The sequence below is a fragment of the Fragaria vesca genome, linkage group LG4 (genome assembly GCF_000184155.1).
Source record: "Fragaria vesca subsp. vesca linkage group LG4, FraVesHawaii_1.0, whole genome shotgun sequence".
NCBI classification, from domain to species: domain Eukaryota; kingdom Viridiplantae; phylum Streptophyta; class Magnoliopsida; order Rosales; family Rosaceae; genus Fragaria; species Fragaria vesca.
Genome location: NC_020494.1, coordinates 6,558,983 through 6,578,071, shown reverse-complemented (window position 1 = coordinate 6,578,071; position 19,089 = coordinate 6,558,983). Strand labels below are relative to the sequence as shown.

The window sequence follows — 19,089 nt, the reverse complement described above, 5'->3', positions numbered from 1 at the left end:
GAGAGAGAGAGAGAGGACCTGCCACGCTGAAAGTATCTGCACGGTTCTCTCTTCACAGGCATCGCCTCTGAGTAGCAGGGGAGGGGAGAGCTTCCTTTTGCCTTTTCGTATATGTAAATATAATCCTTTTTGTATTACAGAATTGAAATTGGGCCCGCCTGACTAAGGCCCAAATTGAAAAACCCTACCAAGTAGAGTAGTAGAAGTGGAAGCGGAAGCGATAGAGAGAACGCCGAGATTTGGAGATGATGGAAGAGGAACAAGGAGGACAAGAGCGAATATTCGTAGGGGGATTGGGAGGGAGCGTGACGGAAGACGATCTGCATAGGCTCTTCACCGTAGTTGGAGGAAGCGTCCACGGAATCGATATAATCAGAACCAAAGGCCGTAGCTTTGCTTACGTCGACTTCTTGCCTGCCTCCGACAAGTCCCTCTCCAAGCTCTTCGCCACCGTCTGTTTCTTTCATTTGCTCTTTCTTTCTTCATTTCATTTGCTAGCTAAACTAGACTAATTTCTTGTTGTTCATTGTCCACAGTACAATGGGTGCGTGTGGAAGGGTGGGAAGCTCAAGGTCCACAAGGCTAAACAACACTATCTTGTTCGTATGAGACGTGAATGGGCTGAGCTAGAAGCTGCTCAACTCGCTGCTGCAGAAATTAAGCAGCAGCAGACCACCCAACAAGCTAAAACTGCTCCCCCAAATAGCACCAAGCAGCTTCGCTTATTCTTCCCTGCTCTAAGAACGGTAATGCGCTTTACTTTACTTTCATTCAGCCTCAGCCTATCCTAGTGTGTATCTATGTGCTTGCCGATATTGCTTTTCTGCTTCCTTAATCTTTAACTAACTGTATAGGTGAAAGCTTTGCCCTTCAGTGGAACCGGCAAGCACAAATATAGTTTCCAACGTCTTCAGGTTCCTTCTCTCCCCCTTCATTTCTGTGACTGTGAAGAGCATGCTGTGCCTGACCCTTCTCCTCACCAACTAAACCAATTATCTGACCATGTTATCAATGCCAAGGAGCTTACTATTATGAATAAAGTAATGGGCAAGCTCTTACAAAAGGAAGTTGAACATGTTTCTGATGATGCTCAACACAATACTACTGCCCTGCCTCTGTCTCTGCCTACTCAACAACATCATGAATCAGAAGCCGAGGAAGATGACCTCATCATTAATATTGTGTCAACTAAACAAGAAGAAAACGTACTGTCCGCGTTGCAGGTATAGCACACCCTTATTTGTTACTCCTAGAGTTTTATACCTTGTTTTTGCTCTGATTTCTCTTTATTCTATCTCTGATTGCTAGGAATTGAGATCCAGTGGAACACAGGTGCGCACAAAGATTAATGCACCTCCTAACAAAAAGAGGAAATCCCTTGTCAACAATAATTACTGTGAAATAGAATTGGAGCCTCATATCTCTGCCGGAAAGACAGATTCTAAATCTCGTTCAAATAAACTCTTCGAAGCTCAACCAGAACAACCAGAACTCAGTGTCCAACTATCAACTGCCCCTGTTTCATGGTCTCAGAAATGTTCATGGAAACAACTTGTCGGTCATAGGGACAACAGTGGGTTCAGTGTCTCACGTATACTGACAGGCAGATCTTCTACTGCCCATACTGAACCGAAAACTGGCACTTCTGATGTGCAGCAGTCTGACACCAGAAACCAGGACCTGGCAAGTAATGGAAACTCGGAAGGCCAGCTGTCTGAGATGGAACCACATGAGGAAAGTGCAGAACATAAACCTACCAAATCAGTATCTGACTCATATACGTCAGGTCCAATACCTTCATTGCATCAGGAATTATCATGGACACAATTGACTGATGAGAATACTGGGAGTGTAACTGAACAGGCCCAGCCAAACTCTGGTGCTTTTGAAGTGCCACATTCGGACAGTGAAAACCAGGACTTGGCAAAGGATGGAAACTTGGAAGGCTGGCTCTGTCAGATGGAACCAGTGGAGGAGAATACGGAACCTCAACCTCAAAATGCACTTACAAACTCAACCAAGTCTGGTAGAGGAGCTTCATGGCGCCAGAAATCGTCCTGGACACAATTGATTAATGACAATACTGGAAGTTCATTCAGCATAACACAAATTCTACCAGCTGGTACCTCTTTCAAGCAACAAGGGTTCCAAAAGCCCAAAGGTGGAGATGTCATGAGCTCTTTTGGCAGCAAGCTCAAGGAAACAGTAAAGCAAGATAACCTCACTAGAGGTGAATCCTCTTTGGGGATTATTGGAAAGGAGGGGGGTAGATTACCACACAGTATTCCTAAACAGAATCAACAGATTAGTGCAGACAATGACAGTGCTTGTGCTCCAGACCAGGGAAAAACATGTGATGCCACACCAAAACAAGCTTCTACAGGAAATGTTAACAAAGGTAAAACCTGCTCATTTGTGAGAAGTGCCGCTTCGTTGAATGAATGGGCAAAAGCTAAGGCTGCCCTAAGTGGGTCACGGAAAAGAAAGAACATTGACAAGTAGATGGTCTGAGCACACAAAATTAATCCTCTCTGGCATGATACTTGCACCAATCCAAGTTCACATAAGGACAGCATAAGATTTTGGACTAATTTGGTTTTACTCGGTCACTTGTTCCGGATTTGCATCTTTGTACGACTTTTTATTGAAAGTTTAATGACCTAGATAGCCACACAAGTTCTTGTTTTCACCTATAGAATTAGCAGCATTCTGTATTGGCATTCTTACTTGCTGGGCAGTTCTCATTTCCATTTCCTTATTATTTGGCCTAGGTTTGTTAGATGCACGTTCAATTTGTAGATTTGTAGAATGTAAGGGCATTACTCCTTTGAATGGACTTTGAAGCAGCAACTGCTTGTTTGTATGGGATTTCAATTGCTCGCCAGTGATGTTTTTTGTGTCCATAATTGAAATCCAAAATCCGATATTGTACAACTGCCGCATATCGAGACAGGCTTCTACCGTTCTACAGATGATCATTACTGCATATCCTAGCGGATAGCTCATCACAAATTTAAAATTCATGCCACTGAACAGAATACATGTATCACTGTCTACACTTGTCTCGAATAAGTTCTAAACATTATGGGAAGGATTTGCCAACATCCCCCACTTTCCATTACATGCATTGGAAAGAGTGTTAACAAATGAACGCAGAATAAAATTTGTGTCAAATATAATAAAGCCTTCGCAACTTTTTTTTGACCAAATTGAAGCTATCCCAGTTCTATCTGTCTTTTAGTTCCTGTTCAAATTGAAGTAATTTCTCACGAACAGGCTGCAAAAACAGCTTCAAATTTTGGCTAATTTGCAACTTATCTTGATGCAGAAGATCCTTCGTTTCACCCAACCTCACTTCCATCTACATTTTGCGAAGGACAAAAAACAGAATGCATATTGTTAGCAACAATATATTGTGGAAATATGAAGATAAATCAACAAATCATAATCACATAAAAAGTTAAATAATCACAAGTCAATTGATAGGAATAGAGTTCCGGTTACTTGACTGCAGCTAAATTTTGCAAGTTCATAATTAAGGACATGTCAATGGACTTGAATACAATATGCATATATAGTGTACGTGTAGGGTAATATGCATATATAGTGTACGTGTAGGGTCCGGTTCAATGGCTACACAATTTTACACAACTTTTTACACTCTTTTTAAGCCTTTGGATTTTAATGCAATCAATGGTTCAAATTAAATGTGAGAATGATATTGCATTTAATATAGTCTTAACTAAATAAATAAATGAAATAAGTTAAGATTTTTTTTATAAAGAGTAATATATAAAAGTACATAAAATTAGGAATTAGAAGAATTAGAAGAATAAGAATTGAAGAACACGATCCAAGACTCAGAACAATAGCAATAACGCCAACAACAAAAAAAGATCCATGGTGGTCATCTTCATGTTGTAAACTCAATTTAAATTCATTCCTCAGGGTTTTAAACCCTTTATTCAACTTCCCGATCTTGTATTTTCTCAGACCCCTGTTGAGTATGATTATCATATCTCCTTCAATTGTGATTAAATCTCTATCTCTTATTCAATTGATCCTCATATATTTGTTCTCTTCTATTCAAATGCACATGACATTCATTGAATATGATAGACAAAAGTTGTATGCAATTATGTTGTGTGCGGTTTAACAGAAGAGACCAATTGTCTATGTGCAAATGAAATATCATTTTACCTATGCTTCTCATAACTTCCCCTCAGCTCTTATGGGGTAGAAACCTGGGAATCATGTCCCTAGTTTTCTTTCTTATATGGTGATAATGAAGTTCTCAATAATTCAATATCCACGATAGAAAAAACTTGTGTTGGGCGGTTCACATATCATGCATCCTGAATATGAATTTTAATATCTGGAAATTGGGGAAGGTGATGGGAATGAATCTGGTGTTCTGATTGTGTTTGTGTTTTTGTTCTTGTGTTTCGTTTCTTTTTTATCGTCTGTTATTTGTTTTTAATCTTTTATTTCATAATAGGAAAATCGTTATTTTGGTTCCAAAATTATCACTTTTATTTATTTATGCCATGTCATTCTCACACTTAATCCGGACAATTGAATACATTAAAATCCAAAGGCTTAAAAAGAGTGTAAAATATTATGTAAAATGCAGTGGCCCTTGAACCGGACCCTGTGTGTGTGTGTCTATATATGTATAAGACAACTTAAACAAGTGTTTTCTGCTTACATATTTCCAAGTTCCAGTACGACTACCACAACTACAAAAACTTTTGACACATTCAAGCACCATCATAGGGTATAAGTGTAAATTGAGCTAAACTAGAAGCTGAGTAGATTTATTGGTGTTTTTTTGTCTGAAGGTTTACTGGTGTTAAAAAAAATGATATCTCAATTGTTAGAGGGAAATGATCAAAATAAAATAAAGAATATTGCTGATGTGCTATCTAGAAATATGTTAGTATATAAATATTGTTGTTTTAGAGCATTTTGCACCATTTCTTCCATGTTTGAAGCACCTGATTTCTACTTGATATAAGTCAGTCGCCAAGGTCAACTGAAATTATTGGAATAGTATACCCTCTGATCTTCAATTTGAATTTTTCTAAAACCAACCACACATCATTGCATGCTGAGGTCTATAAGGCATAAATAGAGTTTTCCCGTAAAACAATCTTATTCCCCCATCATTTTTCCATCATATGCTTCTCTGTAGCTTGAAAGAGGAGTATCAAATACCTGTAAGTCATCTAGCTCACCAAAAGAAAACTCTGGGATGTCTATCTGGCCCTTGACCATCTTTTTCTCCTCTCCGATGATCCATTCCCCTGGTTATATAAATTTCAGATACACCATAGAGAAAGAAGGAAAGAACCATTTATACAATGCAGCCAATTACCTTTGAATTTCAGGGTTAGTTCATAGGTGTAGCCAACGCGCTTCTTGTTTCGCACAGTCACCAAGAATGCCTGATCACTCAGTAAAGATCAACTCATGAGGGATGATGAGTCATTCGGCTATTACTGAATCACCAGACTCAACAGGATAATAACATCTAGTCTCAACTGAACATAATTAAGGAATGAAACATGACAAAGATTTGAGATTTAGTCACACCCATACATGGGGAAAGTGTTATTAAAACAAGAAAAACAAAACGGAACCGGTGAAACTAGTGGGCATGACTATTGACTATTGACTAAGAACAACAAATATGATTTAGGGAAGAACAGAAATTCCTAGAATCAGCTTTCTCAGAGATGGAATTGGCAATTCTCAAAAAAAAAAAAACAAGAAAAAACTTAATGGAATTTGGCATACAATAACAATAACAGAATAAAAGTGGGCAATAACAAAATTGAAGACGCACATCCCCTACGCATTTTGAGACATCTGATATTTCTGCATTGCCACCTGGGAACTCCACGGAACCCACTGATACAAGCAACTCCTGCAAAAGAGCTAATCATTTAATTTCAAAGCTACAGCAATCATAATTTTGAGACAAATACAGAAATATCAGATGTCTCAAAATGCGTAGGGGATGTTTATGTACCTTTATTCTGTCCGTCGCCCATTTATTGACATTCTTCTCCTCCCAAGTTCCGGCCTAAATATATAGGAACATATATGTTATGTTAGACTGATGAAAAGTGAATCTAAGATTTAGAGATCGATCGAGAAAGAGAAAAAGAAGAATACTCGATTCCAGAGAGATCCAAGGGTGGCAGGCTGAGATTGGGAGGAGAGAATATCCTGAGATGAGAGCTTTCTGGGAACCGGGGGAGGTGCCGCTTCCTCCGTCACCTGCCTCACCCAATAAGTGTAGGACGCCCCCTGCTGCTGCGCTTCTTTCGCATTCTCTGTCGACAATCCAGCATCGCCTTCCATCTTCTCAACTCGTCATGCAATCAAATCAAGTACCTGTACCACTTGGTGAACGGCGGCCAACCACCACAGACGCTTACTAGGGCGACAACTCTCCTTTTCTTTTTTCTTTCTTTTCTATTTAGTCCGCGCACACCGACAACGCTAATCTCTTGATTCCGATTAAGACATCTCAATGATCTCATACGATCTTTCTCGAATACAAAATGCAAAGGAAATGTTAAAAAAAAAAAAAAATATATATATATATATATACACACACAGAATAAAATCTCGATAAATGAATAATCTCGATTAACTAATAAATTTTTCTGGTCCTGACTTAAAATCAGCGTTTATTCCTATAAACCTCGCTAAATAGATAAGAGAATAATATTTTTAAACTCTCTTTATGTCCCAACAAATATATAAAGTAATAATTAATTAATTAAATATATATAAATATTAATAATTGATAAAATACATAAAAATAAAAATAAATAATGTTTAAAATTCAAATGAATGAAACTTTTAACAATATTAATTTCTCAATTTATATTCTCAAAGTATCTATATATACTCTTTCATTTTTTTTTTATTATGAAAAATGATTAAATTTAGTGTGCTACTTTGAACTTTAGGTCACTCATCAGTTGTGCCTTTCATTCTTTTTTTTTCCATCACGTGTACCCATAAACTCTCAAAATCCATTAAAACAGAGAAAATTTTCAAATTTGGTCTAATAATGACGTCATCATCCGGCTTAAGAAAACACAAGGGACCCATGTCTAATTTTTAATCATTAATTTAGATAAAAAATCCAAACTACCCCTTATCACAATAACTTTTTATCTCTATATTTTTTTTCTCTTTTTTTCTTTTTTCTTCTTCATTGCCTCTCAATCTTTCCTCGTGCTTCTCTGCACCTCCGGCCATGGCCAGCCCTCCAAGCTCTCCATATTTGCCAAACTCACACCCACTCTCTCACGTTACAATAACCATCGACACCACCCCTAAAATCAAAATCTCTATTCCCTATCCAACCCTAATTTCAACCTAGTGTACGCCGCCTGTTATGGGTGGAGTGCGGCGACGTCTCCTTCGATCACCACCACCACCAACCACCGCGTCAGCTTCACCCGCCCCCAAAAGTCTGGAATCCTTGCAATCATACTAAAGTCCGATTGCGTGACCCAAGTCCTCTACCGCAAACCCTCACTCTCCTCCCCTTCCAAGCCCATCCCTTCGATTCCAAGGCCATCTGCACAGAGTCAACCCTCTGACGGTGGCGGGGTCAATCGGTGCCTTCCATAAGGTTCCAGCAACACTCGGCGCCGACGAAGGTACCGATGCTATCCAAGGCGTTGATGATGCAACGAGGCAGAAACCTCGACGATCTTGCTAACGTGGTAGATGACGATGACAAGGGTTGGGAGGAGGAGATGCGCTCCCGCCGCATGAGCTAGTGACGAGGGAGTTGAGAGTGTCGGCGACGACCACGTTTTCGGTGGCGGAAGGACTGTCAAAGGTACGGATTTGCATCATGTCAGGAATGCGATTTGGCGCAAGACCGGACTAGTTTTTCTGGCTATTTTGCAGGAGAAGAACTATGAAGAATTTGAGTTTTTGGGTATAACTGTATCGAGTTGGGATTTTTTTTTTCTTGATTTCTGGAGCGGAAGGGAAATAAATTTATTATTGCAATAACTAGAATCAAAGGATATACTAGAGTGAATCCAAATAGCAACAATAAAAGGACACAAAAAAATAAATAGACCACAATTTCTAAATGAATGTGATAGGATGATAAGAACGATCATGAATAAATTGAGAATAAACGTTGGCTTTTTTTTGTTTGAGTGGAAGATATTTCACTCAATCGCAAATAGAGGTTACATCATGAATCGATCAACTATCATGCATATAGATCGAGTGATTCACTTAGGATAATACCCTCCTTACACAATTCCGCTCATTTAAAAACACAAATGAGCCTATAATCACATAGGAAATAGATTAATTATCTGCCAAAGTCCAAACTAGAAAAATAGAAAAAGAACTGTAGAAAAAATAGACTCACACCGCTACAAGACACATGAGGCACGACATATGCTTAGGTTCCAAAAACTAGGAAATTATTGTGTTTAAATACTTAAAATGACTAAGGCAAAACCCTAGCCCTAATTAGCAAGCCTCAAGACAGCCTGAAGAGGAAGAAGCCCAACACAGGCCCAACAAGAACGAATTTGCCCAAGCCCCAAACACCATCTCCACCACCCCCCAGCCGCCTGAACAGCAACAAATGCAGTTCCGTAGTGCCGCCGTCCACAACAACCACCGTCTCCACCGGTCTCGCAACAAACCACCCTAAAATCGCTCTCACAAGCGTTGTCACTGAGGTTCAGCGCCGCTTGGGCAGACACCGCTGCAGCACCCTACCCCAAACCTCCAACAGCCTACGACAACGATTCAAAGCCGACACATAAACCCATCCTCAACGCCAAGAGATGAAGCCCATAGTACCTATAATCAAATCTTTGCCAAAAGCCATGGGTTCGACAACCTTGTCTTCTAAACCTCCTCCCAGGGCAATTAGAGTCCTGTCTGGCAGCAAACCTTACAAAAACGTGGCGAACGCCAACGATGTCATCGATCGCCACCAGACAATAAGGGCTTTTCTCGCGGCTTTAGGGGTTCTTTGTGTTTTGAGAATAAATCAATAGTGAGTAGTTTGTCTCTAATAAGTTGCCAAGCAAAAACTTTTGACTTTCGATCAAAATGTCAACTTTAATATGTGCAGGTGTATGAGACTGAAGTAAACTAGAAGCTGATTTGATTGTAAAGTTCAAAGTCCAGTGAAACCCCAAACAAATTGATCTTGAAAATTAAAATGTGAAATTACAACCATAGATAACATTCAAAGTTTCATAAGGTAGAAATCCTTACATACTAAACGAGCTACTTAACAGATAAGTTATAAACAACGTTTTTGAAAATGATGACGAGATTGTTATGATAACCGATGTGTTATTTCTAAAAGTTGAGAAACTTTCATTATCAGATGTGAAGTTGATGTATTGTTCCTAAAAGTTTTTACATGTGTTTAGGAAATTTTTTTTTTGTTTTTGTTTTTTTTTTGTTTCTTTCTTTTACATTGAGAAGTAAACCGACCTTGTGGACAACAAACGATGTACTTTGCCCTAATTTATCCTGAAGGCCCAGATCCCTCCTTAAAATTTCGATATTGTTCTAGAATATTCTTTATATGTGCCTTGGTCTTATGCCAATAGGATATGTAGTTAGAATATGATTATGTATTCCTTATCTTACCGGTTTGGTACTTTGTAATTCTCTATATAAAGGGGCTCCTATCAATGAATAAGATATCTCTCTTTCATGATTATCTCTAAAATAACTCTCACTAAATCACGTTATCAGTTTGTGGCTCAACCCTTGAGCTAATAGTTCCCGTTTTTTTTCTTCACCAAAACCCCAGGCCCCCTCGGCTCCACCGACTGCTCCTTGGCCACCGCTCCCTGGCTGCCTTGCATTCCGTCATCGGCCGCTTCTCTGCCGGCCGCCGCCGTCATCCACCAACCGTAGTAGAAATCCGGCCCCTGCCGTCGATTTTTGGTTTACCTTCAACAACATCTTTGCAAAACCGATATCTTGTCAAGTTTAAGCAAAGGTACGTAACAAAGGTATAATTTCCGAAGTTCAAATAACTCGGGGGAGATAAAGTGCTTTCTCCCCTTCTTCACCTCCATTCTATGCTTGGCTTTGTGTTATTTGCAGGTTAAACCTGAAGGTGTGTTTGATCACCTTTACCAAATTTTCCTGGGTCGTGTTCGATCGACTCAGACGTTTACCAGGGGTTGTGTTTGCAGGTTAAATCTGAAAGTGTGTTTGATCACCTTCACCAATTTAGCATTGTATTTTGAGTACCGTTTTCAGGTCTCAGAAAAAAGAAAACTAATATGACTTGGTTTCTTGTGTGCAGATGGACAAAGGCATTGAATTTGACGTCCTTGACGCTCATGGTATTGAGCACCATCGATGGGTCTCCGATATTGAGCAGACTTTCATAGCAAAAGATCTTACCGAGACCATCTTCCTCGATCCAAATCAGGAACCGCCTTCTAAGAGAATAAAATCTCAGGCGTTGATGTTCCTCAGAAAACATATCGACCCCACACTGTGGCGACAATATCAGACAAAGCATGATCCTAAAGAGTTGTGGGATGCCCTAGCCGAGAGATTCGGCAATATCCATACAACAGTGTTACCAGCACTGCTTGCTCGCTGGGATGAGATTCGGTTGTTCGATTATAAAAGAGTCGATGACTTTAACAGAGATATGTTATGCCTACAAGCTAAACTGAGCTCATGCGAAGTCAAGAAGTTTGATGCAGATATGATCAATAAAACCTTCTTGACATTCCCAAAAGCCGCTAAGATCCTTATGAACCAATATCGGCTCGAGTTTAATACCGGGAGGATCACAACTTTATTTGGCTTAATGACACTTCTTATGGAAGAAAAGAATAATATGCTCTGTGATCAGAACAATGTGCGTCATGTAGGCACCCGGACAATTTCAGAGTCCAATTATAATAGCGTTCGCAGCAGAAAGGCTCTGAAACGTAAAGGACAAGATCGACATGAACCCTATGGCCGTGGGAATCAATCCCATCGTGGCCGTGGTTCTCAGGGACAAGGCAACGGCTCTCATGGCCGTGCAAATGTCACACCCCAATTTTCGAAAGGAAATTTTCAAAAATTTTGGCATAATATCCCTTAAAATAATATAATCCCAAAACATGTTTCAACAAAATTTCAATGAAACTAAACTCAATCCGGAAAGTAAAATTTACACACAACTTCATATTGAGTTAAATATTACATTTCCTTGTTTACATAAACTCAAGAGTCAAGAAAACGAGACGCTCACATGAGTTTAATATTGTCTATCCCAATGTATATATAAAAATAAATATATACAATGAACAACCAAAACCCAACAAAAAATCCTGCCACTAAGCCTCCACCTCAACCCTGCTGATCCTCACCTGCAGGTCTAACTCCTACACCAAGAATTGGTGCACCGGGTTGTAAACAACAAACCCGGTAAGCTAAAAAGCTTGTTTGAGTAAACTCAAAAATAACACAACATTTATCACATCCAATATTTCACAAGAGAGATTGGATCCATAATTAAAGAAAAACACACATCCAACACATTACCTAAGAAAAGTACCCATAAGTCCCAGATATTTAATAAAATACCCCTCATGACCTACAACAACACTATGTGTACCCATGAGTCCCATATACCATACAGTATCTCCCATGACCTACACTGACAGACGGACTAGAGCTCTATTCCTAACCGCAACCAATCACTCGGCCAAAGGCTTGGAACCCGGTTTGACTGTCTAATATCAAATACAAAAATAATAAATAGCATCTTAACCGCAACCAATCACCTAATTAAAGACTTGGAACCTGGTTTGACTATTTATCCAACAATCAGAATATCACAACATTAACCTCAACAACACAATATCACATCATTAATTCTATCCTCTCACATGGAAATATTTACATGACCAAAATATATATATTCCACAAGAATAATCTATAAATAATCAATAAAATCATGATCACATAATCTCAAAATAGCACATAAAAAAAACTTGTTTTACCTTACCTTTGAGCTGTTGGCGATCAAGCTCATATATTTTTAAAAACAATTAAAGGCATAATATTAAAACCAACATCATCATCATTATCATCATCACATGACCATAATTAAATTTGGTTCAAAAGTGAACCTTGGTGAGATTTACTCACCTAGAAATCCTGCTGCAAAACCCCCAACACAACGAAGGCAAGCCAATCACAAAATCACAAATCACCTAAAATCACACAATTAAAAACCTTAGACACCAAGGTATTGAATTAAACTAACCCTTAGCTCAAGGGAGGACAACTTCCCAAAGTCGTTGAACTCAACGACACAATAGAGCTGCCTCAACTCTTCAAAACCTAAACTCTAACCCAACCAAACCAACACCAATAAACTTAAGTCCTAGCATGCCAACATTTCTTAAAAACTAGCCACACTACCACTCAACAAGCTCACAACAGTAAGGACTACCTAACCACAGGAAACTAGGGCTGCAACTCAGCCGGACGCGCTGCCACACGCCGCCACAGGTGGCGGTGAGTGGGCCCCACGCGCCACCCCAAACTTCTGAATTTGAGAAAACTCCCAACAGCAAAGTTGAAGCTTGAAGCAAGGGTAACAACTTTCATACCTGAGACTTCGACCAATTTTGGTCGGAACCGGCCGGAAACCGTCCCGAACCGTGACCAGAAAATCAATTCCAAAACCTGCAAAATCGGCCTCAAAACCTCAAAAACTTGCTTCAATCTATGCCTAGACACTACTAGGAGGAAGAGGGGATCAAGACTCACCTAAACTTGGCCGGAAACGGCGTCGAAATCGCCGGTTTTCCGGCGGGACAGCAGCAGCTCCGCCGCTTCATGGCGGCTTCTAGGCGGCCGGACAGTGGGCGGGACTGCTCCAGAAATGTAGAGGACGTCGGTACGGATCCAACGGAACCGGCGGCGTCCAAAAAGGTGGCTGGATGAGGAAGAAAATGACCGGAGAAGGAAGTGGGTGTGGGAGGGTCGGGAGAGAGGAGAGAGAGACTGAGAGCTGGCTACTGCTGCAGTTATAGGTTTTCCAAAAATAAATCCCACACATTTTTCTACTTATACTCTTTTCAAACCCGGAAACAAACTTCCTCTGACCATAACTTCTTCATGCGACATCCGTTTTAGACGTGCCGCATGTCCACGAACTCGTATCGACAAACTCTACAACTTTCATGAAGGAAGTTTTCGAATATAACTTACAAAAAATAAAGTCAACTTTTAGCCTCTCAAAAGTCAAAGCACTTTAAATAAACTCCCGAAACTTCAACTTCACATAACCCCAAGAATTTCCATAAATAATCCTTTGTTAATTAAGGGAATAATACAAGAAAAAATAATATGAAAATCTAGGGTATTACAACAAATGTGTGGTGACGAGATGGTGGTGCCACCGGCCTAGTGGCGGTGTCGCACCCTCCAAGAAGCAGCCTGCTCGCTCTTCTTCTGGTCAATGCAATCGATGTGGATCTACGGATCATTAGTTCAAGAATTGTCGTGCTCCTACGAATGTTGCTGCCGCATACAAGAAATATAGAGAATTGATGGAAGTCAATTGCATAGAAAACAATGGAGATGAACAGAATGTTACTATTAAGGTCGCAGACTTTTACGGACAAGATTCCGGTCTCGACGCCCTTGACTTTGATGTCATCGGCTAGATTGTTTTAGTTTTTTCCAGGTCGTATTGTAATAAGGCATCATTAGTATGCCATACTTTGTTTTCTCTTTCCGAATTTATATTCGAGACTTTGATGTACTCTTTTCAGCGCATTTATAAAAGTTTATTTGGTTCTTAAATGTCTCTACATTAGTTTGTATTGATTTACAATCATACTTAGATGAATTTGTCCTACACTTAACCATGAATTTGTCCCTCTTCCATGAAGGGGACGTGCGGTTTCATTGCATCCTCTAGGAGGGTTGCTCACGTGTCTCTCGGTTCAAGTCTTCTATCCTATAGCGGATTTGTCATCATCAATTGTTTCAACTAGGCTCATCCAAACTTAGTGTGATTTCTAGAATTGTCCAAAATTAAGGAGCTATGGGTTTTAAGTGTGTCTCGCACTACCGACCTTCCGCGGACATGCCTGGTCATACTAATTTGGAGTTACCGAACGCTTTTGATCTTGACTTTCCTCCCTCGCTATTCCCAAATGCCGTCCTATCAAAGACGTTGAAGGCTTGTATAACCGATTCATTCAATTCTTTTTAAAATTTTCTAAGTACGTTTATATTCATCTTAGGAGGCTTGCTTCCTAACCTTGACATACATGGCTTTAGAACGACCCAAAAAGTCTTGATTACTCCCTTTACACGTCACTTTTGGCTCCGACAAGTGCCTACGCGCCATCTTTAAGCTCTAACGCTTGTATATGCCAAAATCCACGAAAACAGACATTCTGTCCCTTCTGGACAGCCAACTTCGGTCGAGCTTTGTGGTCAGCTCCTGACGAACCAGAGAGTAAGCCTTATATCATTGGAAAAGTCTACGTGTCTAGTTTCCGAATCTTTAAACGGTTTGTCCATATCTATTTTTATGACGAAGTTATGCCTGTTTAAGTGCGTAAAGGTTATTCTGCGTAGAAAAGTTTTGCACTCTTGGGATTCACGCACTTGTTTGCACCTTTTCAATCCCTCTAAATAGCTCAAATTCGACCTATTTACTTATATATCTACCTTTCTTTTGTAGGTATGTCTCTTTGAGAGATCGAGTGCCTCGGGGACAGTGGTTCAACCCACACAATTCTAAGGAATCGGCAACTCTTTATTGAGTTAGTGTCTTGTAATCATCTGTGACGACGATGATCAGATCTTCTCCTGTGATCCTCCAGCATGTAACCGCTCAGTTCTTGTTGCCTCAAGGCACAATGATTAATGTCACGGACGCTCTGTATGCTCCAAAAGGGAACTGAACCTTGTTGAGCTTTAAGGATATTTGCGCTAATGGCTATCACTTAGAAACGCATTGTAAGAACAGATAAGAATTTTTATGTGTGACTTCTCAAGATTGTGGCCGTAAGCGCATCTTGGAAAAACTTATGAGTCAATCAAGTGAATTATATTTGACCACAATTCGACTTATCGAATCTTATGTTGTCGCCAAACATGATCTTTGGGACTTTAACTCATACAAGCTTTGGCATGACCGTCTCGGTCATCTTGGGAGGGATATGATGATCCGAATTCTGCGTAATTCTCATGGACATTCCTTCTTTCGATCAAAATGAAGCAATACAGGAACTCAAGTCACCAAGCTAAGGGCTGGTGACGCCACATATTGCTGTGGCAGCACCGAAAGGACTTTGACGTCCTCCGGGCTCGGTTCCAACGTACCGGATGCCGCCGGTCTTTTCCTCAAGCAATTGAGGCGCGCCGAACTTCCTATGATGTGTCGTTGTCTATTTCTAACGCTCATCGCTCGTTTTGCAAAGCTTGTTCTTTAGCAAAAATAGTATCGAGACCATCCTATGCTAAAGATAACACCGAAAACATACCATTCTTACAAATGATTCAAGGTGACATATGTGGACCAATACATCCTGAATGCGGACCATTTAGATATTTTATGGTTCTTACGAATGCATTGTCACGTTAGACGCAAGTCGCGCTATTGTCCACTAGTAACGCTGCTTTTCCAAAACTCATAGCACAGATTATTAAGCTTCGGGCTCACCACCCTGATTATCTGATCAAATCAATAAGACTTGATAATGCTGGGGAGTTCGCGTGAAAAACTTTTGACGACTATTGCATGTCAATTGGGATAGAAGTTGAACATCCTGTTCCTCATGTCCACCAACAGAATGGTCTCACCGAAGCTACAATTAAGCGGCTTCAGCTTATTGCTAGAGCATTGGTAATGCGCACCAACCTTCCAATTGCGGCATGAGGATATGCAATACTTCACGCAGCCTTGCTACTTCGTTTCTGACCCACGGCTAAACAACCTTTCAATGCATACCAGTTGGTTACTGGTTATGAGCCTGACCTCTCCCATTTGCAAACTTTCGGTTGTGCCATTTATGTGCCGATGACACCTCCACTGCGTACAAAGATGGGTCCACAGAGACGGATTGGTATCCATGTTATTGGATATGAATCTCCAACGATTATTCGATACCTAGAGCCATTGACAGGTTTTATCGCAAGATTTACGGATTGTCACTTTGATGAGACACTCTTCCCGTCGTTAGGGGGAGATACGAACACGAATGTTCATGTGGAACGACAGGAATTGTCGTGGTTTGTCCCCACTTTGTCTCCTTATGATCCCCGCACTTCACAAGCTGAGAGTGAAGTCAAACGTATTCTTGAACTTCAGAAAGTAGCAGATACAATGCCTAACTCTTTCTCCGAGATTCCAAGAGTGACAAGATCAGATACACCAACTGCAAACGTACATGCGCGGCTCGAAGTCCCTGTAAAAGGCACGGCCATCCCTGGGCATGAAACTGCTGCCGTCGCCCACCGTGGAGGGATGGAGGCCGTGGCTCCGCAGAGGAAAAGGGGGAAACCACTTGGTTCGATTGACACGCGTCCGAGAAAGAAAAGGACCGATAAGGCACAACACAATCCTTTAGTCATCGATGCAGAGAATCCTTCTCACGAGATCGTCTCTGATTATAGTTATGTCCATGAATCGATGTTAGAATTCATGGGGGATGTCCTTGGAACAATGTCGATATCAGAGAACATTGAGATCTCCATGTGTTATGATAACACTTATGAATTGATGAACCGGTCATCAACACACGACAATGATATATTTGCTTATTCCATGGCTCATGAAATCATTGAACACGACGACATCGAACCACGCTCTGTTGTAGAATGTCAACGAAGAGCAGATTGGCTTAAATGGAAAGATGCAATCCATGCAGAATTAGGTTCTCTAGCAAAGAGACAGGTTTTCGGCCCAATAGTGCTAGCTCCGCCGAATGTAAAGCTTGTAGGACATAAATGGGTCTTTGTTAGAAAGCGTAATGAGAAGAATGAGGTACTTCGATATAAGGCCCGCCTTGTGGCGCAAGGTTTCTCACAACGCCTCAGGATTGATTACGTGGAGACTTACTCTCCTGTTATGGACATTATTACTTTCCGCTATTTAGTCAGTTTGGTAGTGTCCGAAAAACTTTACATGTAGCTCATGGATGTGGTTACGACATATCTCTATTCAGAGATATACATGAGAGTGCCTGATGGCATTGAATTACCTAAGTCAAGTAACTCTAAACCACAGAGTGCGTATGCTATAAGATTGCAATGCTCACTTTACGGATTAAAACAATCCGGACGAATGTGGTATACTCGTCTAAGTGACTACTTGGTTAGGAAGGGATATAAGAACGATGAACTATGCCCATGCGTGTTCATAAAGAAGACAAAAACCGGATTTTGCCATCATAGCCGTCTATGTCGACGACCTGAACATTATCGGTACTCTTATTGAAATCAAAGAGACCATGGCCTATCTAAAATCCGAGTTTGAGATGAAGGATCTTGGGAAGACTCGATTTTGCCTAGGACTTGAACTAGAGCACCGAGCCAGTGGAATTCTTATCCACCAGTCTGCATATGTCCAAAAGATGCTCAGACGATTTAATATGGACAAGATGCACCAAGTTAGCACTCCTATGATTGGTCAAAGTCTAGATACAAAGAAAGATCCATTCCGTCAGAAAGAAGATGACGAAGAGGCTTTGGGCGCAAATGTCTCATACCCTAGTGGAATAGGCACATTATTGTACTTAGCAATGCACTCGACCAGACATTGCCTTCTCTGTCAATTTGTTAGCTAGATTTAGCTCAGCGCCAACCCAACGTCATTGGACCGGAGTCAAGAACATCTTTCGATATCTCAAAGGTACCATTGACTTGAGATTGTTCTTTCCCTACTCAGATAGGACCAAAAGAGGTCCTGCGGCACAAGAGGACCACGAAACCAATCCAAGTAGGAACCAGACTGTCGCCATGGACGCCGCAGGCACGGCTGTCGGACATGGGTCCGACACCATGCAAGCCGCCGCTGCATTGTCTTATGCCGAGACTCCCAACAACGTGTTGGTAGGTTTCGCCGACGCCAGATATTTATCTGATCCACATAAAGGATGTTCCCAAGCTGGTTATGTCTTCTTCATTGGGAATACGGCGATATCTTGGAGATCTATGAAACAGACTCTAGTGGCGACTTCCTCAAATCATGCAGAGATTATCGCTCTACATGAAGCTGTTCGAGAATATGTATGGTTAAGATCAATCATATCACACATTAGAGGAACTAGTGGATTACGTTCTACTACCGATAAGCCTACATGCATTTATGAAGATAATGTCGCTTGTATTGAGCAAATGAAGTTAGGTTATATCAAGGGTGATAATACGAAGCATATTTCACTTAAGTTCTTCTACAATCAACAGCAACAGGCGTTTCTTAATATCCAAGTGAACCAAGTTAGTTCCGAAGGAAACGCGGCAGACTTATTCACTAAGTCTTTGCCTAAGTCTACTTTTGAGAAGCATGTAAAGAATATAGGCATGCGTCGGCTATCAAGTCTCCCTAAATAGCATTTTCATCAGGGGGAGCATCATGTTCTCGATTTAAGTAGACTGGTGCTTTGTACTGTTTTTCTCTTACGATCAAGGGCAAGTTTTCTCCCACAAGGTTTTCACTTAACAAGATTTTTAACGAGGCGACATATCAGCACCATCGGCATGGCGACGCGCGGCACAAGGGAGAGTGTTCTAAAATATTCTCTATGTGTGTCTTGGCCTTATACCAATAGGATATGTAGTTAGAATAAGACTATGTATTCATTATTTTTTACCGGTTTGGTACTTTGTAATCTCATGTATAAATGAGCTCCTATCAATGAATAAGATATCTCTCTTTCACGATTATCTCTAAAATATCTCTAAAATACCTCTCACTAAATCAGATATATATATATATATATATCGCAAACACTCCTACACACTGAACAAAACGTTGTTCAATTTCGTCCCGCAATCTCTCTCTCTCTC

General features: G+C 40.5%; 2 protein-coding genes and 1 pseudogene across 2 annotated transcripts; 2 read left to right on the top strand and 1 right to left on the bottom strand.

Moving 5' to 3' along the window:
• On the top strand, nucleotides 1-2,867 carry LOC101313301. Its single transcript, XM_004296577.1, has 4 exons — nucleotides 1-452; nucleotides 537-746; nucleotides 855-1,223; nucleotides 1,309-2,867. The coding sequence occupies exons 1-4, from the start codon at nucleotides 246-248 to the stop codon at nucleotides 2,500-2,502; spliced, it is 1,980 nt and encodes a 659-aa protein (XP_004296625.1). The 5' UTR covers nucleotides 1-245; the 3' UTR covers nucleotides 2,503-2,867.
• Nucleotides 2,868-2,886: 19 nt separating this feature from the next.
• On the bottom strand, nucleotides 2,887-6,555 carry LOC101313598. Its single transcript, XM_004296578.1, has 6 exons — nucleotides 6,181-6,555; nucleotides 6,035-6,088; nucleotides 5,849-5,929; nucleotides 5,378-5,447; nucleotides 5,218-5,306; nucleotides 2,887-3,361 (listed from the first exon to the last, which is right to left on the bottom strand). Exons 1-6 carry the CDS (start codon nucleotides 6,367-6,369, stop codon nucleotides 3,227-3,229), a joined length of 618 nt encoding a protein of 205 aa, XP_004296626.1. The 5' UTR covers nucleotides 6,370-6,555; the 3' UTR covers nucleotides 2,887-3,226.
• A 2,339-nt stretch (nucleotides 6,556-8,894) lies between these two features.
• Nucleotides 8,895-18,633, top strand: LOC101292014 (annotated as a pseudogene).
• The last annotated feature ends 456 nt before the right edge of the window (nucleotides 18,634-19,089 follow it).

Excerpts from the sequence above, each read along its gene's own strand:
- LOC101313301 (XM_004296577.1), top strand. The coding sequence starts at position 246 with ATGATGGAAGAGGAACAAGGAGGACAAGAGCGAATATTCGTAGGGGGA. Across the intron at positions 453-536 it reads TCTCCAAGCTCTTCGCCACC|TACAATGGGTGCGTGTGGAA; the intron begins GTCTGTTTCTTT and ends CATTGTCCACAG. Across the intron at positions 1,224-1,308 it reads ACGTACTGTCCGCGTTGCAG|GAATTGAGATCCAGTGGAAC; the intron begins GTATAGCACACC and ends TCTGATTGCTAG.
- LOC101313598 (XM_004296578.1), bottom strand. The coding sequence starts at position 6,369 with ATGGAAGGCGATGCTGGATTGTCGACAGAGAATGCGAAAGAAGCGCAG. Across the intron at positions 5,930-6,034 it reads GGGCGACGGACAGAATAAAG|GAGTTGCTTGTATCAGTGGG; the intron begins GTACATAAACAT and ends GCTCTTTTGCAG. Across the intron at positions 5,307-5,377 it reads ACTAACCCTGAAATTCAAAG|GGGAATGGATCATCGGAGAG; the intron begins GTAATTGGCTGC and ends TTATATAACCAG.